The sequence below is a fragment of the Saccopteryx leptura genome, chromosome 4 (assembly GCF_036850995.1).
Source record: "Saccopteryx leptura isolate mSacLep1 chromosome 4, mSacLep1_pri_phased_curated, whole genome shotgun sequence".
Classification (NCBI taxonomy): Eukaryota; Metazoa; Chordata; class Mammalia; order Chiroptera; family Emballonuridae; genus Saccopteryx; species Saccopteryx leptura.
The window spans coordinates 139,410,238-139,428,870 of NC_089506.1; the positions used below are offsets into that span (position 1 = coordinate 139,410,238).

Here is an 18,633-nt window from a genome sequence, read left to right on the forward strand (position 1 = left end):
AGGTTTGCCATCAAGTAGATCAGCAGGTAATAATACAGCTTTGTAATATATAGTGTAACCAGGATTTCTCTCCTCTCATAGTCTATATAGTATGTTCAGCAATGTTTAATTTAACAAGAGTTCAATTAAACATAAACTCTGAATATAGTAAAATGCAATGGTTCAAATATAATAGTTTGCTGATGATTTAAGACCAGGCCACAAAAGTTGTATTATTATGTTTACCCTTCTTCTCTTTTAATATTTTATATTAAGAGCATTTGGAAAGCAAGCTGTTTTTCTTCTAGTGCTTAGTAGAACAAAGAGATGACATCTGTTCAGTATATGTTTGTTGAGTGGATGAAAATAATAAAGCTTGAAATATACCAAAACAAAATCACCTAAGAAATTTTGAAAACTATAATATTTTACTGCATGTAGCTATATAAAACATAACAGAAAGTAATTATCTTTAAAAATAAATAACAAATAGTTATCCTTACTGACATATGTCCATTAGCCAAGTACCCACACAGAGGATTTAAATAAGTTTTTGCATTTTTATATGAGATAACGCAAGACATATCTCCATAACTGTGCATAGTTGCTATTTCTGTCAGGTCAGCCAGAAAGAGAAGTTGATATTCCAGGATTCTAATGAGCCAGTGTTTGAAGTGTTGATTTATTAGTTGAGAAAAAATCTGTTTGAGGAAATAAAGCTCAAAAAAACTTGGGGAAAAAAAAAAACCCAACAGGATTTTGTTTAACTGTATTCACTTGATCAATCTTTTAAATCCAGAATCAACTATGAACATTACGGTGCTGTCAGTAATTGCATACTGAGTGTGTACATTTAAAATGGCCATTTTAATTTTAATTTTCTCAAGACAAGGAATAAAGTAAAATTGATACTAATTAGTACATGTGTGTCACACACTTGAAAGATGAGGGGAATACTGTGCTCATTTTAAGTGAGTTTAACTGAAGTACTCAGATGTTTCATTTGAAGAACTGATTATAAATTAAATAATTAAATGACAAAGGAAATTAATAATGTTCGGCACAGAAAATTTGGTAAATGATTTTTTTTATCAGAGCCTCTTAATATGATTTTCTTTAAGAAAGAGATAACTTTTAATGTTTTAGAAAAATAACTTAAAAAGTAAGTTATTAACAAATACAATAATGTAATTTATACTCTGAACACAATACTATTGAATAACACAGTATTTTTGAATAACAATGGTGTATTGTTGGTTTTCCTCCCATTATCTGCAACATATCTTCATCTAATATGGAACCCTTTTAATTTACTGTTACTGTTTTTCTCTAAGAGCTCATTATCATCTTGACACTAATAGTAAAGTAATAGTAGTAATCATAATAAACTGCCCTTAAAAGTAAAAAGAATATTTAATGTTTCAACATAAGCTTATTAAAGTCATATTTATCTACCTATAATCATGGGATAAACAGAATTTAAAGTTCATTCATATTTTGAAAGGCAAATGATGCATTAGTGTTAAGTGTGCAATACAATGGGACTAAGCAAACTGACATATCAGAACATGAGGCTTTGATGCAGTGTTTCTCAGTATGTTGTTTATAGTCACAGAAACATGGTGGTCACTGAAGTTCACAAACATAATCTGTCAAACAGAATCCATGATGCAAACTAAGACATATTCTCTCAATTGTTCTGTAATTCCTGCTCTAAATCTTAATTTCTAAAGTTTTATCATGACCCCAATTCCACAAATGCTTTTCATAATAGTCAAGTGAAAAAAAATGGTCTCAGGAATGACTTTCAGCAAATAGAATGCAAATACTTTTTTGGGTCTATTTTAAACTGTAAATGGAAATTCATTAGCCTATGATCAAAACTATACAGATGTGCCATTTCCTTGGCTGAAATTCCCATGGCACATGTGGCTATAGATTAGAAAAATCATGTGTAATTTAAGATGCGATTTTTGCATATGCATGTAAACAAATGCATAAAACTAAACAAAATAAAAATACCAGGTAAACACATGAAGTTATATAGATCAGTGGTCCCCAACCTTTTTTGGGCCACGGACTGGTTTAATGTTAGAAAATATTTTCACGGACTGGCCTTTAGGGTGGGACGGATAAATGCACAAAATAAAATTATGTGACCGGCGTAAAAACTGTGGTATTTTTAAATATAATTGTCGAACTTACGAGAGAAGCATCTAGAGTGAATCTTAGACAGATGTAACGGGGAATCTGGTCATTTTTTAAAAATAAAACATCCTTCAGACTTAAATATAAATAAAGTGGAAATAATGTAAGTTATTTATTCTTTCTCTGTGGACCAGTATCAAATGGCCCACGGACTGGTACCGGTCCGCGGCCTGGGGGTTGGGGACCACTGATATAGATGAAAGAAATGTCTGTAGGATATGCAAAACTCTACAAGAAGCCTGAGAACAAGGAAAACCTCTGAAGGAGATTGTGGCCCTTTTCCTAAAATAAGGAAGTCAATATTTTTGGCCATAAATTAATTTTTCTTTCTATTAACTGCATGTAAAGCAGCCCTTATACATTGTACTTAATAATGTCACATCAAAGATTCCTGTGTTAAAAACTACCTTGATACAAAATATGTAGTAAACAGAACAGATCAGATACTTAAACAAATCAAAATTCTATGATAGTTCCCTATTCCAAAGGAATAAGACCAAACCTTTTAGTTTGTTTAAATCTTAAGACACACCAAACTCATACACTGAAAGTGAACCCATTCCTCCAGCAACCATTACACAAATCCTGATTTTCTATGATGTCCCCCAGATTCCCATTTAGTATCTTTGATCAGGCTATTTCCTTGGCTTCTAGTCTCTACTGAAAGCCATCTTTCAAGGACTACTTCAAAATTTATCTTCCCCATGAAGCTTTCTCATGATAATTCATTGCTTCTTCTTCTGACCCCATTGTGGATTGGACTTTCCTTCTCTTTAGCATGTACCAGTGACTGGTTAGATGTTATTAATGTGCTCATCCCTCACTCTAACAGAGGTATAATGTTTTCACAGAGAACTGGTTTGAAAAACTTGTGTTCTCCTACTATAAAGTTGACTGTCTCGCTTCAGTTAAATTCTCAAAGAACATTTATCTGAATTTAATATACAGTACTGGTAGTGCTACCATCCACTCCACCTTTGTGAAATCACTCAATATCTGAGTCTATCATTGATTTCTCCTGTTTTAAAAAAATAGGTGACTGATGATAACAAATGAAATTATATATTGAATCATCCTTATTTGTTGTAAAAATTTCTTTCTTTGATATGCACCTTATAATAGTGATATTTCTAACCAAGAATTAAACATTTTTTTACCCTCATAACATACTTTTCAATGGAATGTATGTTTTCTACAGTTTCAGAGCTGATAGCCTATTTCGACTCACCTAAATTATCCTTTCCTCTGTGATCATGAAAAAAAAAATCATATTTGGGCTCTCACTCTCTTCTTTCTAAAATGACTCTGGTTATTTTTTGGCAGTAACCTTGTCCCATCCCATCTGTTACCTGAATCCATGACCATCTGTCATTTTCTGCAGCTGTCCAGGCATTTATAAGCCCCTTCTTATTAAGACGAGCATAGTAGGGATACCACTTCTGGAGTCCAAAAAGGGCTCGGTGAGTAGATGAAGCTGTGATTTGCTGATTTGATATGATTCCACCTTCAATTCCCAATGGGCCCGAGCATTCTGGGAACAAATCAGAAAAAAATGTGAATGTTATTAAGAATAATCTATATTTAAAATGTGGCTAATAGATTTGATGAGAGTTGATTTTTAAATGATTTTGATTTGTACTGTTGTACCACTTAAGCCTCAGGTACTTTATAGATGTTATGAATCATTACATGAAAAAAATAATCCTTGTTCCTTATGACATTCTCTTTTTCTTTCTCTGAGTGCAGCATCTGAACAGACATTTCCTTTCTGCATTGTGATTCTGCATTATGTACAATTATCCTTTGGCTGTGGATCACGTCAACAAAAGCACAATGACCTTAAAAGGCCTATCTCATGTTTCATATTCCTAGGGATTAGTGTGCCTCATAAATCATAAGTTCTAAATAAATATCTGTTTATATATTATTTCTTTTCTAGCCTTCCTCTGAGGTTGTATCAAAATGATTTTCATGCTGACTTAGCATTTTTCATTAATATAAACTTTTTAACTTAAATTTTTATAACTAGTGTCAGTTATGATTGCACAAAAAAAAGCAATGTGTAAATATGTCAACATTTAAAAACATTATAATAATAACTGGTGATATGGTATACATAACAGAAAATATGTTGACACCTTATTTATATAAAGTAAACAAGTAAACTCTAACATTGTATACAAGAGTAGGCATACCATTTAGTAAATAAAAATATTAAAATTTATATTTCCAATATTTTTATTTCAAAATTCACAATTACATATTGAAATTCTGCACTTGCATTTTAACATTTTTATTTTTCTTTAAATTTGTGACTTGAATATTTAAGAGAAATTTTCTAATAAAAAAAACACTATGATTAAAAACATAAAAGTAAAATGCATTCTCAGATAACAATTTGTTTAGGTTTTAAAAGTAGAACTGGGGCGTCAACTCATCCAAAATTTATATATATTTGTATTAAATATATTTGTGTTTCATAATTATTTTATAAAATTTCACCAAAGTGTACATTTATTTTAAATTCAATTTTGAAAATTTATAAATAATACAAATAATAAAACGTAACATCTAGTTTTCTTAATTTTATTAACATGTCATACACTATACTTAACTTTGTGTCAAATTAGATTTGTAAAGAAAATATAATAATCCTATTATAAAATATGCTTCAATAATTTATTTTAAAAATTTAAAATATAAAAGTACCACATTGCCATTATTAAATGCCACTCTATAGATGTCAACTTGATCAGTGATTGTTACCCAGTGCATTTTATAGATTTTAATTACTATTGAAGTCCAACATTTGTCTGTAATTAAATGTTTACATCAGTTTGACATTAAAAATATGAAAGAAAGAATTCTGCCCCTGGATTATAATATTTTTTAAATTTACAAAGATGTTTCCTATTGGTAACCATTTTTTTCATTAAGCATAAACATAACTCTTTTTTTTCTATTCCATGAACAGAGACAAAGTAGCTCTAAGCACATTACTAACATTTCCCCAAATGCTTTAAAACCCTTAAACACTTTTTATAAAAAGAATAAAAATATGTGAATAAGTAATCATCTTAATCAGACTTTATTAGTAAAATGATATTAATAAACCAAAGATTACCTCTGTGTGACTAATGATTAATAAATCTTTCACTTGTCAAGTTAAATTTAAATACTAAGGACTTTTCTAAAACATAATTAGAGCTGTTTAGCACTTTATGAAGGTGCACTGTATCACGTTGAAGTCATTAAATTAAGAAGACATTCATTTTGATGATTGCAGTATTAGGAGTCACAGATAATCTGGTTTTCACATTCCAAAAATATTAACATCGAGAACTCAAATGCTGAGTCTTCTGATTCTTGCTTTACTTCTGTTTTATAGAATTTTTACAGAGTTCATAAACGCACAAAGACTTTCACGATGGCATTGATTTAAACAACTTCAGGAGGCTGACATTTAGGAATATTGCCATGAAAGGAATTTCAAGTATCCTTGTCCTTGATTTGTGCAATGTTTGGTGGGAAGATGCAGCAGGCAGGAAGGCCATATATTGTAGGCCTGTCAGTAGTACGGCAGAGCTAGAGAGCCAGCTTTAATTAATTAAACTCTGTGACAGCCTTAGAAAGAACTCTATACATTTAGTTATGTACTTCTAAAAACCTTATTTTGAATTGAACATCTTCACCAAATCTGTAACTATTTAAAAAGTGATTAGTCCTCAAACCACACTATTTAATAAGTCTCCTTCATCAGTACTCTTAACAACCAACCTCCCCTTCTTAGCTAACACCTCAGAGAACACATTGGCCTGGAACTGTTGTATCATTATATAAGCCAAACACCAATTAGAGATTTAAGAAGTAAATATTTTAATATATATTTTTTTACTCTGCCATAAGTCTCATAATCTTTGCCATGTCCTCACTGGTCATTTTTTCAAACAAAATATAATTCAAAACATATATATGTGAGGCAATATATATATATATATATATATATATATATATATATATATATATATATATATATATATATATGTGAGGCAAGCCATATATATGTGTGAGGCATCATCAGCTTACTTCCTTGCTGGTTAGTGGTCCTCAATTTTTCTCATTTTAAAAATTAGGGGTTATAATAAAACCTAATTTACCAGTTGTGAGGGAATAAAAGATAAAAAGTATTTTGCCATTGTAAGTATAAATTGTTTAAAAAATAATAAGCTTCATTCTGTAAAGTCACATACAGACTTCTCTCTAAGTTGAGGAGACTGTGACTTCAGCTCCGACAGAGGAGGCACTGGGTCCTCTCACTGTTACCTCCTCAATGCACACAAAGGCTCCTACACAGACAGAGTTCACAAATGTGTGCTGAACACTGGTATTGGGGCCTTGTTTTTCTAAAAAGTAAACTAATATGCAAACCCAAATCTTACACTTTATTTCACACTGGAAAATTGTCATGACGGCAGCTTTTTCTGTCACTAATCATTTGGACCACAATCAAATGGATGTCATCATAATAAAAGGTTCAAAATCCAATTTCCTTTGCCTGTGCTATCCATCTCCCCAATGTCCTATTAAAATTAACAGTTATAAAAACGAATGAAGGAGATGCAATTCAGAATGCAAATGATTATACACCTAAGATTAAGTGACCTTAAACAGTGAACAACAGATGCTTAAAGGAAAGATAGTATGGAGCTATACATTACTATCATTATCAAATAAATGAAAGAAGGTTATGAAATACTACTAGTTGAAAAACTTAGTATCACATGAGCATTCTGAAGTTTGAAAAGAGTATCCACTGTATTTTCTTTCATAATAGAAATAATATTTTAGGGATAAAAAGGCTATCATGACTATATAATAAATGAGAAGGAAGGAAGTTAAGCTCCGTAAAAAGTGAGTCTGAAATATAAGTGATCTGCTTCAGAAATAATAAGTAGTACCAACTGATAAAGAGTTCAGTAATTCTTCAAAGGTTGATTCTGAATCTCTTTCCTTTGCTGTTATTTTATATGACAGATGTGTACTTACAGATTCCTAGGAAAGAAGGTCAGAGAATTATCATTAAACAAACATGTAGAATATCACTAGTGGCATTCAGGATATGACAGAGCTTTCACAAATTGGTATACTTTTAAAAAAGTAGGTGACCATCAATGGCAGTGAGTCACAGAAATAAATAGTGATGAGCATCGTGTACCTTTAAAGGTTTTAAAAAAATTAACCTACTACCAATATTAGCTTAGTATTGCTTATCTAATATAAATAAGTTCATTCAGTGTTGACTAATGTAATGACCTTTATTATGTGTCCACCTCTCCATCAATCCCCCTTCCACTTATCCTCCATTCATGCATTATATCTCAGTTTTGAAAAATATACACTTATTGAAGATCTATTATATATCAAGCACTTTTTAGGCAGTGGAGATACAGGGATTAAAAATTTAGAAACAGTCTCAAATCTTAGAACTCATATTCTAGTCAAAAAAGAAACACAGATAAGTAAAAAATACCATAAAATACTATGTAAAGAATGAAAGTTGCTGAGGGTGTGTCAGGTGATCAGTGATAGCCTTTCTGAGAAGTGACATTAGATGTGATCTCTGGAGAAGCAGGAGTTGGCTGCTGTGCTAGTTTTACTGTACTGTTGCTTTCAGTACAGTGAGAGAGACACACACAGAAATAAAAAACATTTATTATAATGTAATATGTGATGGTGTATGCACAGGAGTCAATGAGAACCAAGTGGGAATCATAACCCAGCCTGGGGGTCTGGGAAGGATTTGCTGGAGAAGAGTAGGAGCTGACACAGTGAAGAAGGAAGGGAGGCAGACACAGACAGGAAACAGCTGGCGTGACTGGGGAAGCAGACGCAGGGCAGTATCACGAGACCAGGATGTGTTGGTGGAGGATGGTCAAGAGGGGGTGAAGAAGTAGAGAAATTTGATTATTTTGCTGAAGAGCTTGCTGAGGGGTCGTGATTCACTTTGTGAAGGAAGCTGTTCAAAGATTCTAACTATGGTTACATTTTCATTTCCTGTTGGTCATTCCTGCTATCTCATGGAGAACAGATTTAAGGGGGAAAAAACTAATGCCAAATAGCAAGTGACCACAATTGTCCAGGTGAAAAATTATGTTGGTCAAAAAGAGATTTAAAAAAGAGGAAGAGCGCAAAGCTTACTTAAAAAGTAAAACTATTGCCTGACCAGGCGGTGGCTCAGTGGATAGAGCGTTGGACTGGGATGCAGAGGACCCAGGTTCGAGACCCCGAGGTTGTCAGCTTGAGCATGGGCTCATCTGGTTTGAGCAAAAAGCTCACCAGCTTGGAGCCAAGGTCGATGGCTCAAGCAAGGGGTTACTCGGTCTGCTGAAGGCCCACAGTCAAGGCACACATGAGAAAGCAATCAATGAACAACTAAAGTGTCGCAACGAAAAACTAATAATTGATGCTTCTCATCTCTCTCTGTTCCTGTCTGTCTGTCCCTATCTATCCCTCTCTCTGACTTTCTCTCTCTCTGTTTCTGTAAAAAAAAAAAAAAAAAAAAAAGTAAAACTATTTTACAGAGCTAGTAGTAATAATTAGACATAATGCAGAGGAGAGACATGGAGTATCATCAAAGGTGATAGAGAGCACAAAGAGTGCTCTTTTTATTTGGGATTGTCCATGCCTCACAAATAACACAACTGAACCTAATTCCTCCCTTTAAATTTTATCAAAATTATTCTTTCTGCTGGTTTGCAATTGGGAGGACCTGTTTTGTTCCAGCTGCTAATGCCATGATGACCCTGCTGGGCTACAGTCATATCCACCAGACTGCAGGGACAGGAAAGGAAAGTAAAAACCTGCTTCTCTACTTAAGCCACACCCAGAACATTCCTGCCCCACAAGTCACCCACGTGTATCACATGTGTTCATCTATTGTCCCACAGAACGGGGAGCCCCTTTGTGGGCAGGGATTACATGCCTCAGTATCTAGCAGCAAGCATTGATCTTTGCAAATACTTAATAAATACTTATAGAGAAAATTACTTTTGAAATAAATGTGAAAGGTAAATAAACAGTAAAAATTACAGTTAACATTGTAATATTCTATTTGCATAAATTATTTTTTAAGTTAAAAAATCCATTTCACCTACTCTCTCAAGAATATATCAATATAGACGACTTTAGAAATCATTCATATGCTGAGTGAAGAGGAAGAGCACTTCTTTACATGAAAAAACAACAACAAACAGTTGAGTATATTACTTGTCTTTCAACTAGTTGCCACTCAGTCAGCAGATATTTCTGAAATTGTCCATGTTATCCCTACAGTGAGCCCAGTGGCAATTTGATCAATACCAAATATGGCAGGAGAATACGGAGTCAACATTTCTGATCGTTATATGTGTATGTATGCATCTTTGGCATTGTGCTTGCTTTTGTCAGGTTTACAATATTCCTAAATTAAGGAGTCCAGTCAACACCAATTACCAAAGGCTTTTGGGCATTATTTACACAGTTAGAAAAAATAACTGCTTTGCCTGCATTGTCTGAGTGGCCTGGAAATCCCTCTGACATGAGGCCCCACTGTTCCGCTGTTCAGACTAACTGAGTCGGTGAGTGAAGTCACCTGGTAGGTTGAGCAAGAAGAACAGCTGGGCCGCTGGGGCCAAGCCTCCCATGTCCTTCTTTGAGCATATATCCCCTTTTGCCAAATCCCTGTGAGTAAAACAGCTTCAAAGCCAAGTGCTTCTCCCTCTGCAAACTTATTCTCTGGAGTATGGCAAAGAATGGCATCTGCATTTTATTGATCTAGCAGCTGACAAGTGAGCAGTGCCTCAAAATGTCTCACGTTTTGTTCCTGAGTGTGCCGATTAAGCCTTTCAAATGAGTGAGATGCATGGCTGAATCCATAACAGGACCGCACTGCTTTCATTTGCTCTATCTCAATATCCAGACCTTTTCAGAACGAAAAGATTTCAAATTAAAACCATGTAAGAAACAAATCTCCTTTAAACATCTCCAGTCCTCTCTTTTTCCGGTCATCTCATCCTCTTGCCGGAGTGTGAGTCCTCTGCTGTGCACGATAATTGTGCTGAACATGAGTGCTGGCGAATGGATTACTGATGATCTCCAACACTGCAGAAATTAATGCTGATTCAAGCATAAACCTCCCCCAGCGCCACTTGGAAGGCAGCCTTTCCTTTATTCCTAGCGCCTGTTTTATTTTAGGGTTGTCTTGAGATCAGGCTCTAAAATGGTGAGGGAGAGATCTGAGCCACTCACAGTTTCTCACATTGTGGCCTAAGGGTTAAAAGGAGCCCTGAAGATTTCTTTTTCTTGTAAGAATTGTCACCTACACCCCCACATTTGTACTGATCTCTCTTAGGCAATTATTTTGTTGTTGTTGTTGAGTAATATCAGAAGACAGAGGACAAAGGAGGGAAGGAAGACAAGATGCGTAAGAAAGGCTGATCGCAGGTATAGAGCTTAGATGTACAGCTTTGTCTTTGGGAGACAGGAGACCATAATGGAGCCTCCTGGACACAGCGAGAATGTAAAGGTGGACATGCATATCCCAGCCTTCCCTTCACACACTCACTCACTCACAAGTCCCCATAGAGCAACCCCTGGGGTCAGCCTCTTGTCATGGCATGGGAGGGATCACCTTAAAAGGACTTAGAGTGACAACTCCTTTTGGTGATGACTGTTTCTCTCCACACCTAGAGATGACTTTTTTTTGTATGAGAGCTTGAGCTTCACATACGGCCACAGTAACCTTGCTTAGGGAAATTAGTAATTGCAAAATCATTAAAAACAGTTTTTAATGATTAGTTAAGCTGATTTGGATTGTGCATAAAATGCATGTATACTTTAGAGAAAAAGCTATTTCTTTGTATTCGATGGGCTGCTTAGCCTGGAAAAATGCTAATTTTCTTTACAATTGTGAAGACTGACTGTGATATGTGGCCCCTAAAGAATTTTCTTCATTCTATTAGAAACTGTATTCTATTATTTTCTATAGTAGAAAGCTTAGACATGTTCAAGATAAATGATGAGAAATAATTATTTGTGTATATATTTTCTCTTAGATAATAAACTTTTTAAAGGTATAAACCATGTCTTTGCATTACTTATGTTTCCAAATCACTTAACTCAGTGACTTTTAAATTTGTTCTCAATATTGTGGGTTAAAGTAAATTGAAATAAATCATTGCTTTTTGTGAATTACTTCTCTCTGTTGAAACTGAATTAAACATTGAATGTAGATAAACATACTGGGTGAGGGTAAAATTCAGAAATTCTTTCTTGGTATGCTGAAATGCTGGAACTATATAGGAATTAGCTATTGGATGTAGGGGAAATGTGTTTGTAATAAAAACCAGCATTCATAAAATTACAAACTCAATTATCAGCTATGTAGCTATTTTCCTGTAAAATGTGGTTATGCTTTTCTTCACACTCTGTTATCTCAAGTCAATTATGATATATTATCAGTTTAAATTAATTGTTTTGATTCAGAAAAAAAATTAAACCCATGAATAAGCTAAATTATAATAGCAAAGTGACCAACAGTATTTCCCAAAGCTAGTTTTTATCACACTAATGCAGAATAATGGTGTTGGCATTATTTACGTAGTAGAGCCTATGGACTCTAGTATTCAAAACCAAAATTCTTACTAAAATAATTCACAAGCCGAACAACCTAATAAGACTATAATCCTATCACAGTGCTCAGTGTTGCTATGGGACAAAAGAGTGCATTTTAATTACTTAAGATGCATTCTTTCTAAAAAGAGAAGCATATCGGTTTGTCAAGTGCCGCTTGCACTTTTGCAGCCAAGCAAGAATTCAGTGACTTATACTTAGGCTTCCACTTAAACTGCACAATTCATCTTTGACCAGCTATAAAGACAACAACATGGTTTGATAGAACATTTGTCTGTGGAGTCAAAAGTCTGCAATTCAAAAACCTGCAGATTCATTCTTGATTCCAACAAAAGATTTACCAGCGCAAGAAAAAGCAAAAAGGGTTCAATGCCAAGGTAAATGCTAAAGGTGAGATTCAGTTGTTTCAGGACACATGAGTTTAATACCAAATGTAAATATTCGAACACTGCTATGCAGAAGACACATTTTATATTTATCAGTTATTTGCAACTTTAAGATTTTTTTTTTTTGTAAATGTATATCAGGATAAGTACCACAAGGCACTACTTCTGATATATTTCTTAAGTAATAATATTGGCACATCAAACACTGATTTTACTTGAGAGATAAATCACAGACACAAATCCAATTGTTAAGTATCTACACAATATTTCCGTACAATGTGTTATGCTTTTCTTCACACTAGATGTTATCTCAGGTCAAGTGAGACTCTGTTCTAGAGGTCAAAAGGAATTCAAGAAAATAAATAGGAAGCTATTGCAGATGGCAAGGTGTAATGAGCCCTTGTTAATGCTGGGACACTTAAGAAAGTCAGTGAAAATAAGGTAAGGAGCAAAACAGAACCTGGAAATACACATCAGATGATTTACTTATTTGAACTTTAGAGAAATTTACATTATGCATTCACTCCTAAAATTATAAAGAAATGATTGTCATATAGAAAATAAATAGGTATACCCATATAGTCAGAGAACTATTGAAGTCAAGGAAGGAAAAAAAGATACCTGCAAATGTGTGTGTATATATATATTTTTTAATTAAGTGAGGGGTGGGGAGGCAAGGAGGCAGAAAGATGGACTCCTGCATGCGTCCTGATCAGGGTCCATCTGGCAAGCCCCCTACAGAGCAATGCTCTGACCATTAGGGGCCGCTGCTGTTGCTCAGCAACCAAGCCATTTCAGTGCCTGAGGGGAGACCATGGAGCCATCCTCAGTGCCTGGGGCCAAACTGCTCAAACCGTTGGAGCCAAGGCTGTGGGAGGGGAGGGGAGGAGAAAGGGATGAGGAGGAGAAGCAGATGATCACTTCTCCTGTGTGCCTTGACCAGGAATTGAACACAGGATTTCCACACACCAGGCCAACATTCTACTGCTAAGCCAACTAGCCAGGGTGCAAATAATTTTTTAAAAGCTGCTCTCTATGTGATGATCTCAGCTCCATAGTATTTTTCTCTTCTAAAATAAAAAAAAGCCTGACCTGTGGTGGCGCAGTGGATAAAGTGTCGACCTGGAAATGCTGAGGTCGCTGGTTTGAAACCCTGGGCTTGCCTGGTCAAGGCACATATGGGAGTTGATGCTTCCAGCTCCTCCCCCCTTCTCTCTCTCTGTCTCTCTCTCTCCTCTCTAAAAATAAATAAAAAATAAAATAAAATAAAATAAAAAAACACATATATTTTGCCAGTGTTTCTAATATAAAGCTGAGACAGATGATGAAGTCTTGATTATAATGCATTTACTAATCAAGCATTCCTAGAGAAGAAAGTATTACAAACACTTTGCATCTAGTACTGTATTTGTGATGGCTTTAGTAGTTCTAAAACAGTTCAACATAGAAATTTTAAAACAAAACAAGTGTAAAGCTACTAAAGAAAAGGATGATTTATAAATTTTATAGAAAGGAAATCTAGGAGAGTTTAACATAGTAGAAACTAAGCCAGCTTTCCATACCTTACCGCTCAGTCAGAAGAGAGTCATACAAGGCTTGTTTTATAATATAATGACTACAGGTCAGACTATTAAAATAGAAAGTTTAACTTCTGCTTATTTTCAAATTTATTATAGTTACTGATAAACTAGACCCTGATATTATGCACTTTCCAGTTTAAATGTTCATTTTCATTGGAAAATATTTGTAGAAAAAAAAACTTCTAAAGTTTGTATCAGAGCTACTTAATAATGCATACATACATTTTAGAAAAGTGAAACTATTTAAAACTCTTATATCTGGATTTAAATCTTCAGCTGCTAAAATGAGTGTAGAATATTTGCTGTGTTCAATAAAATACCCATAATGGGATAAATTGCTATTTTCTGGTCTGCTGAAAGAGAATATTATTATTATGTGGTTCAGCCTAATGATTAAGTGAATAAATATGCTTTTTATAAACTTATGTTAAAAATATATGATAACTATACAGATAAAAAAAATCTTATGACTGCCCACTAGGAATTTGTAAATTTTGCAAAAGTAGTTAAAACAACTTCCATGCTTTTCTTTAAGCTTTTTTTATATTTAATTTTTAATTTATTGTGTTAACATGCCCATAGTGAATGGTAGCTTTTATGTTGTTGTTATTTATTGTTATAAAGCAAAAATCAGTGTTTGTCCCTGGCCGGTTGGCTCAGTGGTAGAGCATTGGCCAGGCATGCGGAAGTCCAGGATTTGATTTCCGTCCGGGGCACACAGGAGAAGCGCCCATCTGCTTCTCCACCCCTCCCCCTCTCCTTCCTCTCTGTCTCTCTCTTCCCCTCCTGCAGCCAAGGCTCCATTGGAGCAAAGATGACCTGGGTGCTGGGGATGGCTCCATGGCCTTTGCCTCAGGCGCTAGACTGGCTCTGGTCACAAGAGAGCGACGCCCGGGATGGGCAGAGCATCGCCCCCTGGTGGGCGTGCCGGGTGGATCCCGGTAGGGCGCATGCGGGAGTCTGTCTGACTGCCTCCCCGTTTCCAGCTTCAGAAAAATACAAAAAAAAAAAAAAAAAAAAAAAGATTCATGGGGTGAATGGCTTGCAATGTGACTACCCAGAGACCAAGGTTTAAACATATGTTTAGTCAGTTTTACATGAATCCACTTCTTGTTCAAGAAATAACAGGGAAGTAGAATATTTCTCATTTTCCACACAAAATATTATTTAATAAAAATTAACACACAATAAGCATAATTACTAATCATAGAAAGTTACTGAAAATGAGTCAAAATGTCACGCCACTTGCCATTTCCTTAATATCACATTCATCATCAAATAATTCTGTCACCAAAGCATTCAGATAAATTTCTGCCTGGCGGAAATATAAGCTATGGCTTCTTGTAATAAAATAAACACTAAATGATTCCTTACAGTAAATTTCCAGACTCACCAGAAATAAAAATTACTAATTAAATAATCTCTTTTAAAATAGGTCTGTGTCTGGCAGGCACTGTCCCTCATTATGGTATAAAATGGGGATCTCCTATGGAAAAGTCTCATATGAAATCTTTTTTTTTTTCCATACGAAATCTTTGATCAACAAGATTAGAACCCTGAGAAGCACCTTTATAATCAAGTTTCTTTCTCAATTTAATATCCGTGTTATCCTATCTTTAGGTTAGATGGAGATGTAGTTTTAGCTGGTGGCAATTTTGTTACAATAATCAAAGAAATCTCATTTCCTAAAGTCTATAACTGAGAGTAAAGTAACAAACCATTTCCCCCCAAACTGAATAATACCTGGTTCCCATATCTTCAGCATGACCTTTTCTGTTTCATCATGACTTATTTTTCCAATCAATCTGAGAAGAATATTAATATTCATTGTCTCAGATTTTCAAGGACATAAAGGGGATGCATTAGAAGAAAAGCATGAAATGTCACTTAGCACCTAGCCTACTCTTTTTCTGATCTGATTTTGAGATATAAGAAAACCATGCATAAATACTGGTTTCTTATGAAGTGTCGTATAAAGAGAGTAAAATGAAAAAACTCTGCTCTAAAGGTATGAAATCTTTCTTTTCTCTCACAGATATTCCTGAAGAATAAAAATAAAGCCTGTGCATATTTATTGCAAATATGTCAGGCATTGTATCCTCAAAATAACCCCATAAAGAGTAGGTTCATTCCCAAAATTAATTGAGGTAACTGAGACACACAGAGGTTAAATAACTCCCCTACAGACACAGAGCCAAGATTAATTCCCAGATATATCTGTTAGCAAAATGTCATGATAAACATTGTGATATGAAATGCTAGAGGTATTATGTTTGCTGTGTATGTTTTAAGTAGTGTAGAAAAGTGATGAAAAATGACAAGAAAGGCACTTGGCCACCCTGTTTATAAAGATAGAGAGTAGTAATGTAAATCAGGTTGTGTTCATCTTCATCATTGTTTCTGTCATAGATAATGGACTGAATAAAAAAATAATACAGGCCCTGGCCGGTTGGCTCAGCGGTAGAGCGTCGGCCTGGCGTGCGGGGGACCCAGGTTCGATTCCCTGCCAGGGCACATAGGAGAAGCTCCCATTTGCTTCTCCACCCCCCCCCTCCTTCCTCTCTGTCTCTCTCTTCCCCTCCTGCAGCCAAGGCTCCATTGGAGCAAAGATGGCCCAGGTAGGGTGCCGGGGTTGGCTCCTTGGCCTCCGCCCCAGGCGCTGGAGTGGCTCTGGTCATGGCAGAGCGACGCCCCGGAGGGGCAGAGCATCGTCCCTTGGTGGGCAGAGCGTCGCCCCTGGTGGGCGGGCCGGGTGGATTCCGGTTGAGCGCATGCGGGAGTCTGTCTGACTGTCTCTCCCCGTTTCCAGCTTCGGAATTAAAAAAAAAAAAATTAAAAAAAAATAATAATACAGCCTCTTATTCATTCAACATTTAGCAAGTATATTTTGAACCTCTTCTTTGTGCAAGGCAGAGGCATTACATTTCTTATCTTAGTCTTTTAAGGTTCAAAATGATGATCAGCTGGGAGTAGCATAGTAGAAACTAATTTGAAGTTAGAATCAATTTATAACTAGAAATGTATAGAAAAGGACTACGGTGACTTACGTACCTCAATGATTTAGATAGCTTTAATTTTCCTTTCTTTTACTGTTTATTTTTTCTCTAAAACATAAGAACTGTTTTATATCTACACTTTTAAAAATGTCAATATGGCACAGGCCATTCTTCTCTGTTAAATAAAATGCTTCAGCATAAACTGTGCAAGTAATTGTTTCCAATGTTAACATTTTCAAACATAAAATTAGCATCTAGGTATCACATTTGTCTAAATTAGGATACACAAGTAAAAAAAAAGTTTATCCATAATTTCCAAAATTTTTATTATTAATTTATTGAGAACTTTGAGTCCTAATCCAGGGTTGTTTTTGTGGTTGATGTTAATTTTTGTTTCTAATAGCTTTGTATTTTAGATGCACAATAGTCTTTAGAACAATTAAGCAAACACCAGTTGAACATTCTTGTGCACATTAACTTGCATTTCCCTTGTATATTTCTCTTTTCTGTCATATTCAATTTAATGTAGATTCAAGATCAATGACTTGTTCTAAAAGATTAAAAAGTAAACATAAGAAAATAAGTAAATTGATATGATTACTCCACATACCATGTAATCATTTTAAAATTCAGTTTTATGTTTCACTTCTCAAAAGCACGACTAATTAATAACATGGAGTTATTAACTCAAAAATGATATTGGCAAGTTTTAACTTGTATTAATACTCTCTGGTTAGCCCTGGCTGGTTTGCTCAGTAGTAAGTGTCGGCCCAGCGTGTGGGTGTCCTGGGTTTGATTCCTGATCAAGGCACACAGGAGAGACATCCATCTACTTCTCTACCACTCCCTCTCTTAATTTTCTCTCTCTCTGCCCCTCCTGCAACCATTGCTCAATTGGAGTGAGTTGGCCACAAGAGCTAAGGCCTCCATCTCAGGTACTAAGAAGAACTTGGTTGCTGAGCAATGGAGCAACACCCCAGATGGGCAGAGCATCACTCCTTAGTGGGCTTTCTGGGTGGATCTTGGGTGGGGCAAATGTGAGACTCTGTCTCCTTGCCTCCCCTCCTTTCACTGAATAATAATAAAAAAAAGTCTCTGGTAACAGGTGGAACATTAAAATATCTATTTGTACTAGTAATTAAAGTAGCCTTATAGACAATTTATTTGGCTGATTAGCTCCTGAAGTTTTAAATCTGAACTGTGGTGGTGCACTGTATAGAGTGTGAACCTGCAATGCTGAGGTTGCCTGTTTTAAATCCCCAGTTTAGCTGGTCAAGGTGTATATAAAAAGCAACAACTATGAATTAATACTTCTCACTCCTAACCTCTTAACCTGCCTTCTCTCTATTCTCTTCTCTCTGAAAATCAATAAATAAAGTATTTTTAAAAAGCTAAAATTAAAGGAAAATAAAAGTATATGAACTATTCTTGGAAATAAAAAGTCTGGGACTAGAATGTAAAACAGTAACTACCTTTTACTTATATGCTGTTAACAAGTGTAAGGACAATCCTATAAATCCTTTCTGATGTGTGTGTGTGTGTGTGTGTGTGTGTGTGTGTGTGTGTGTGTGTGTGTGTGTTTGTGTGTGTGTGTGTGACAGAGACAGAGTGAGATGGAGAGAAGGACAGATAGGGACAGACAGGTAGGAAGGAGAGAGATGAGAAGCATCAATTCTTCATTGCGGTTTCCTAGTTTCCTTAGTTGTTCATTGACTGCTTTCTCTTATGTGCCTTGACCAGGGAGCTGAAGCAGAGTGAGTGACCCCTTGTTCAAGCCAGTGACCTTGGGCTCAAGTCAGCAATCTTGGACTTCAA

General features: G+C 35.3%; 1 protein-coding gene across 2 annotated transcripts in view; it reads right to left on the reverse strand.

The window, feature by feature from the left end:
• Nucleotides 1–18,633, reverse strand: part of EDIL3 (EGF like repeats and discoidin domains 3) — a 537,490-nt gene that overhangs the window by 165,342 nt on the left and 353,515 nt on the right. For both annotated transcript variants that reach the window (XM_066381791.1, XM_066381790.1), the window contains one exon: nucleotides 3,537–3,718. In XM_066381791.1, coding sequence (XP_066237888.1) covers nucleotides 3,537–3,718 — 182 coding nt within the window. The remainder of the gene's footprint in view (nucleotides 1–3,536; nucleotides 3,719–18,633) is intronic.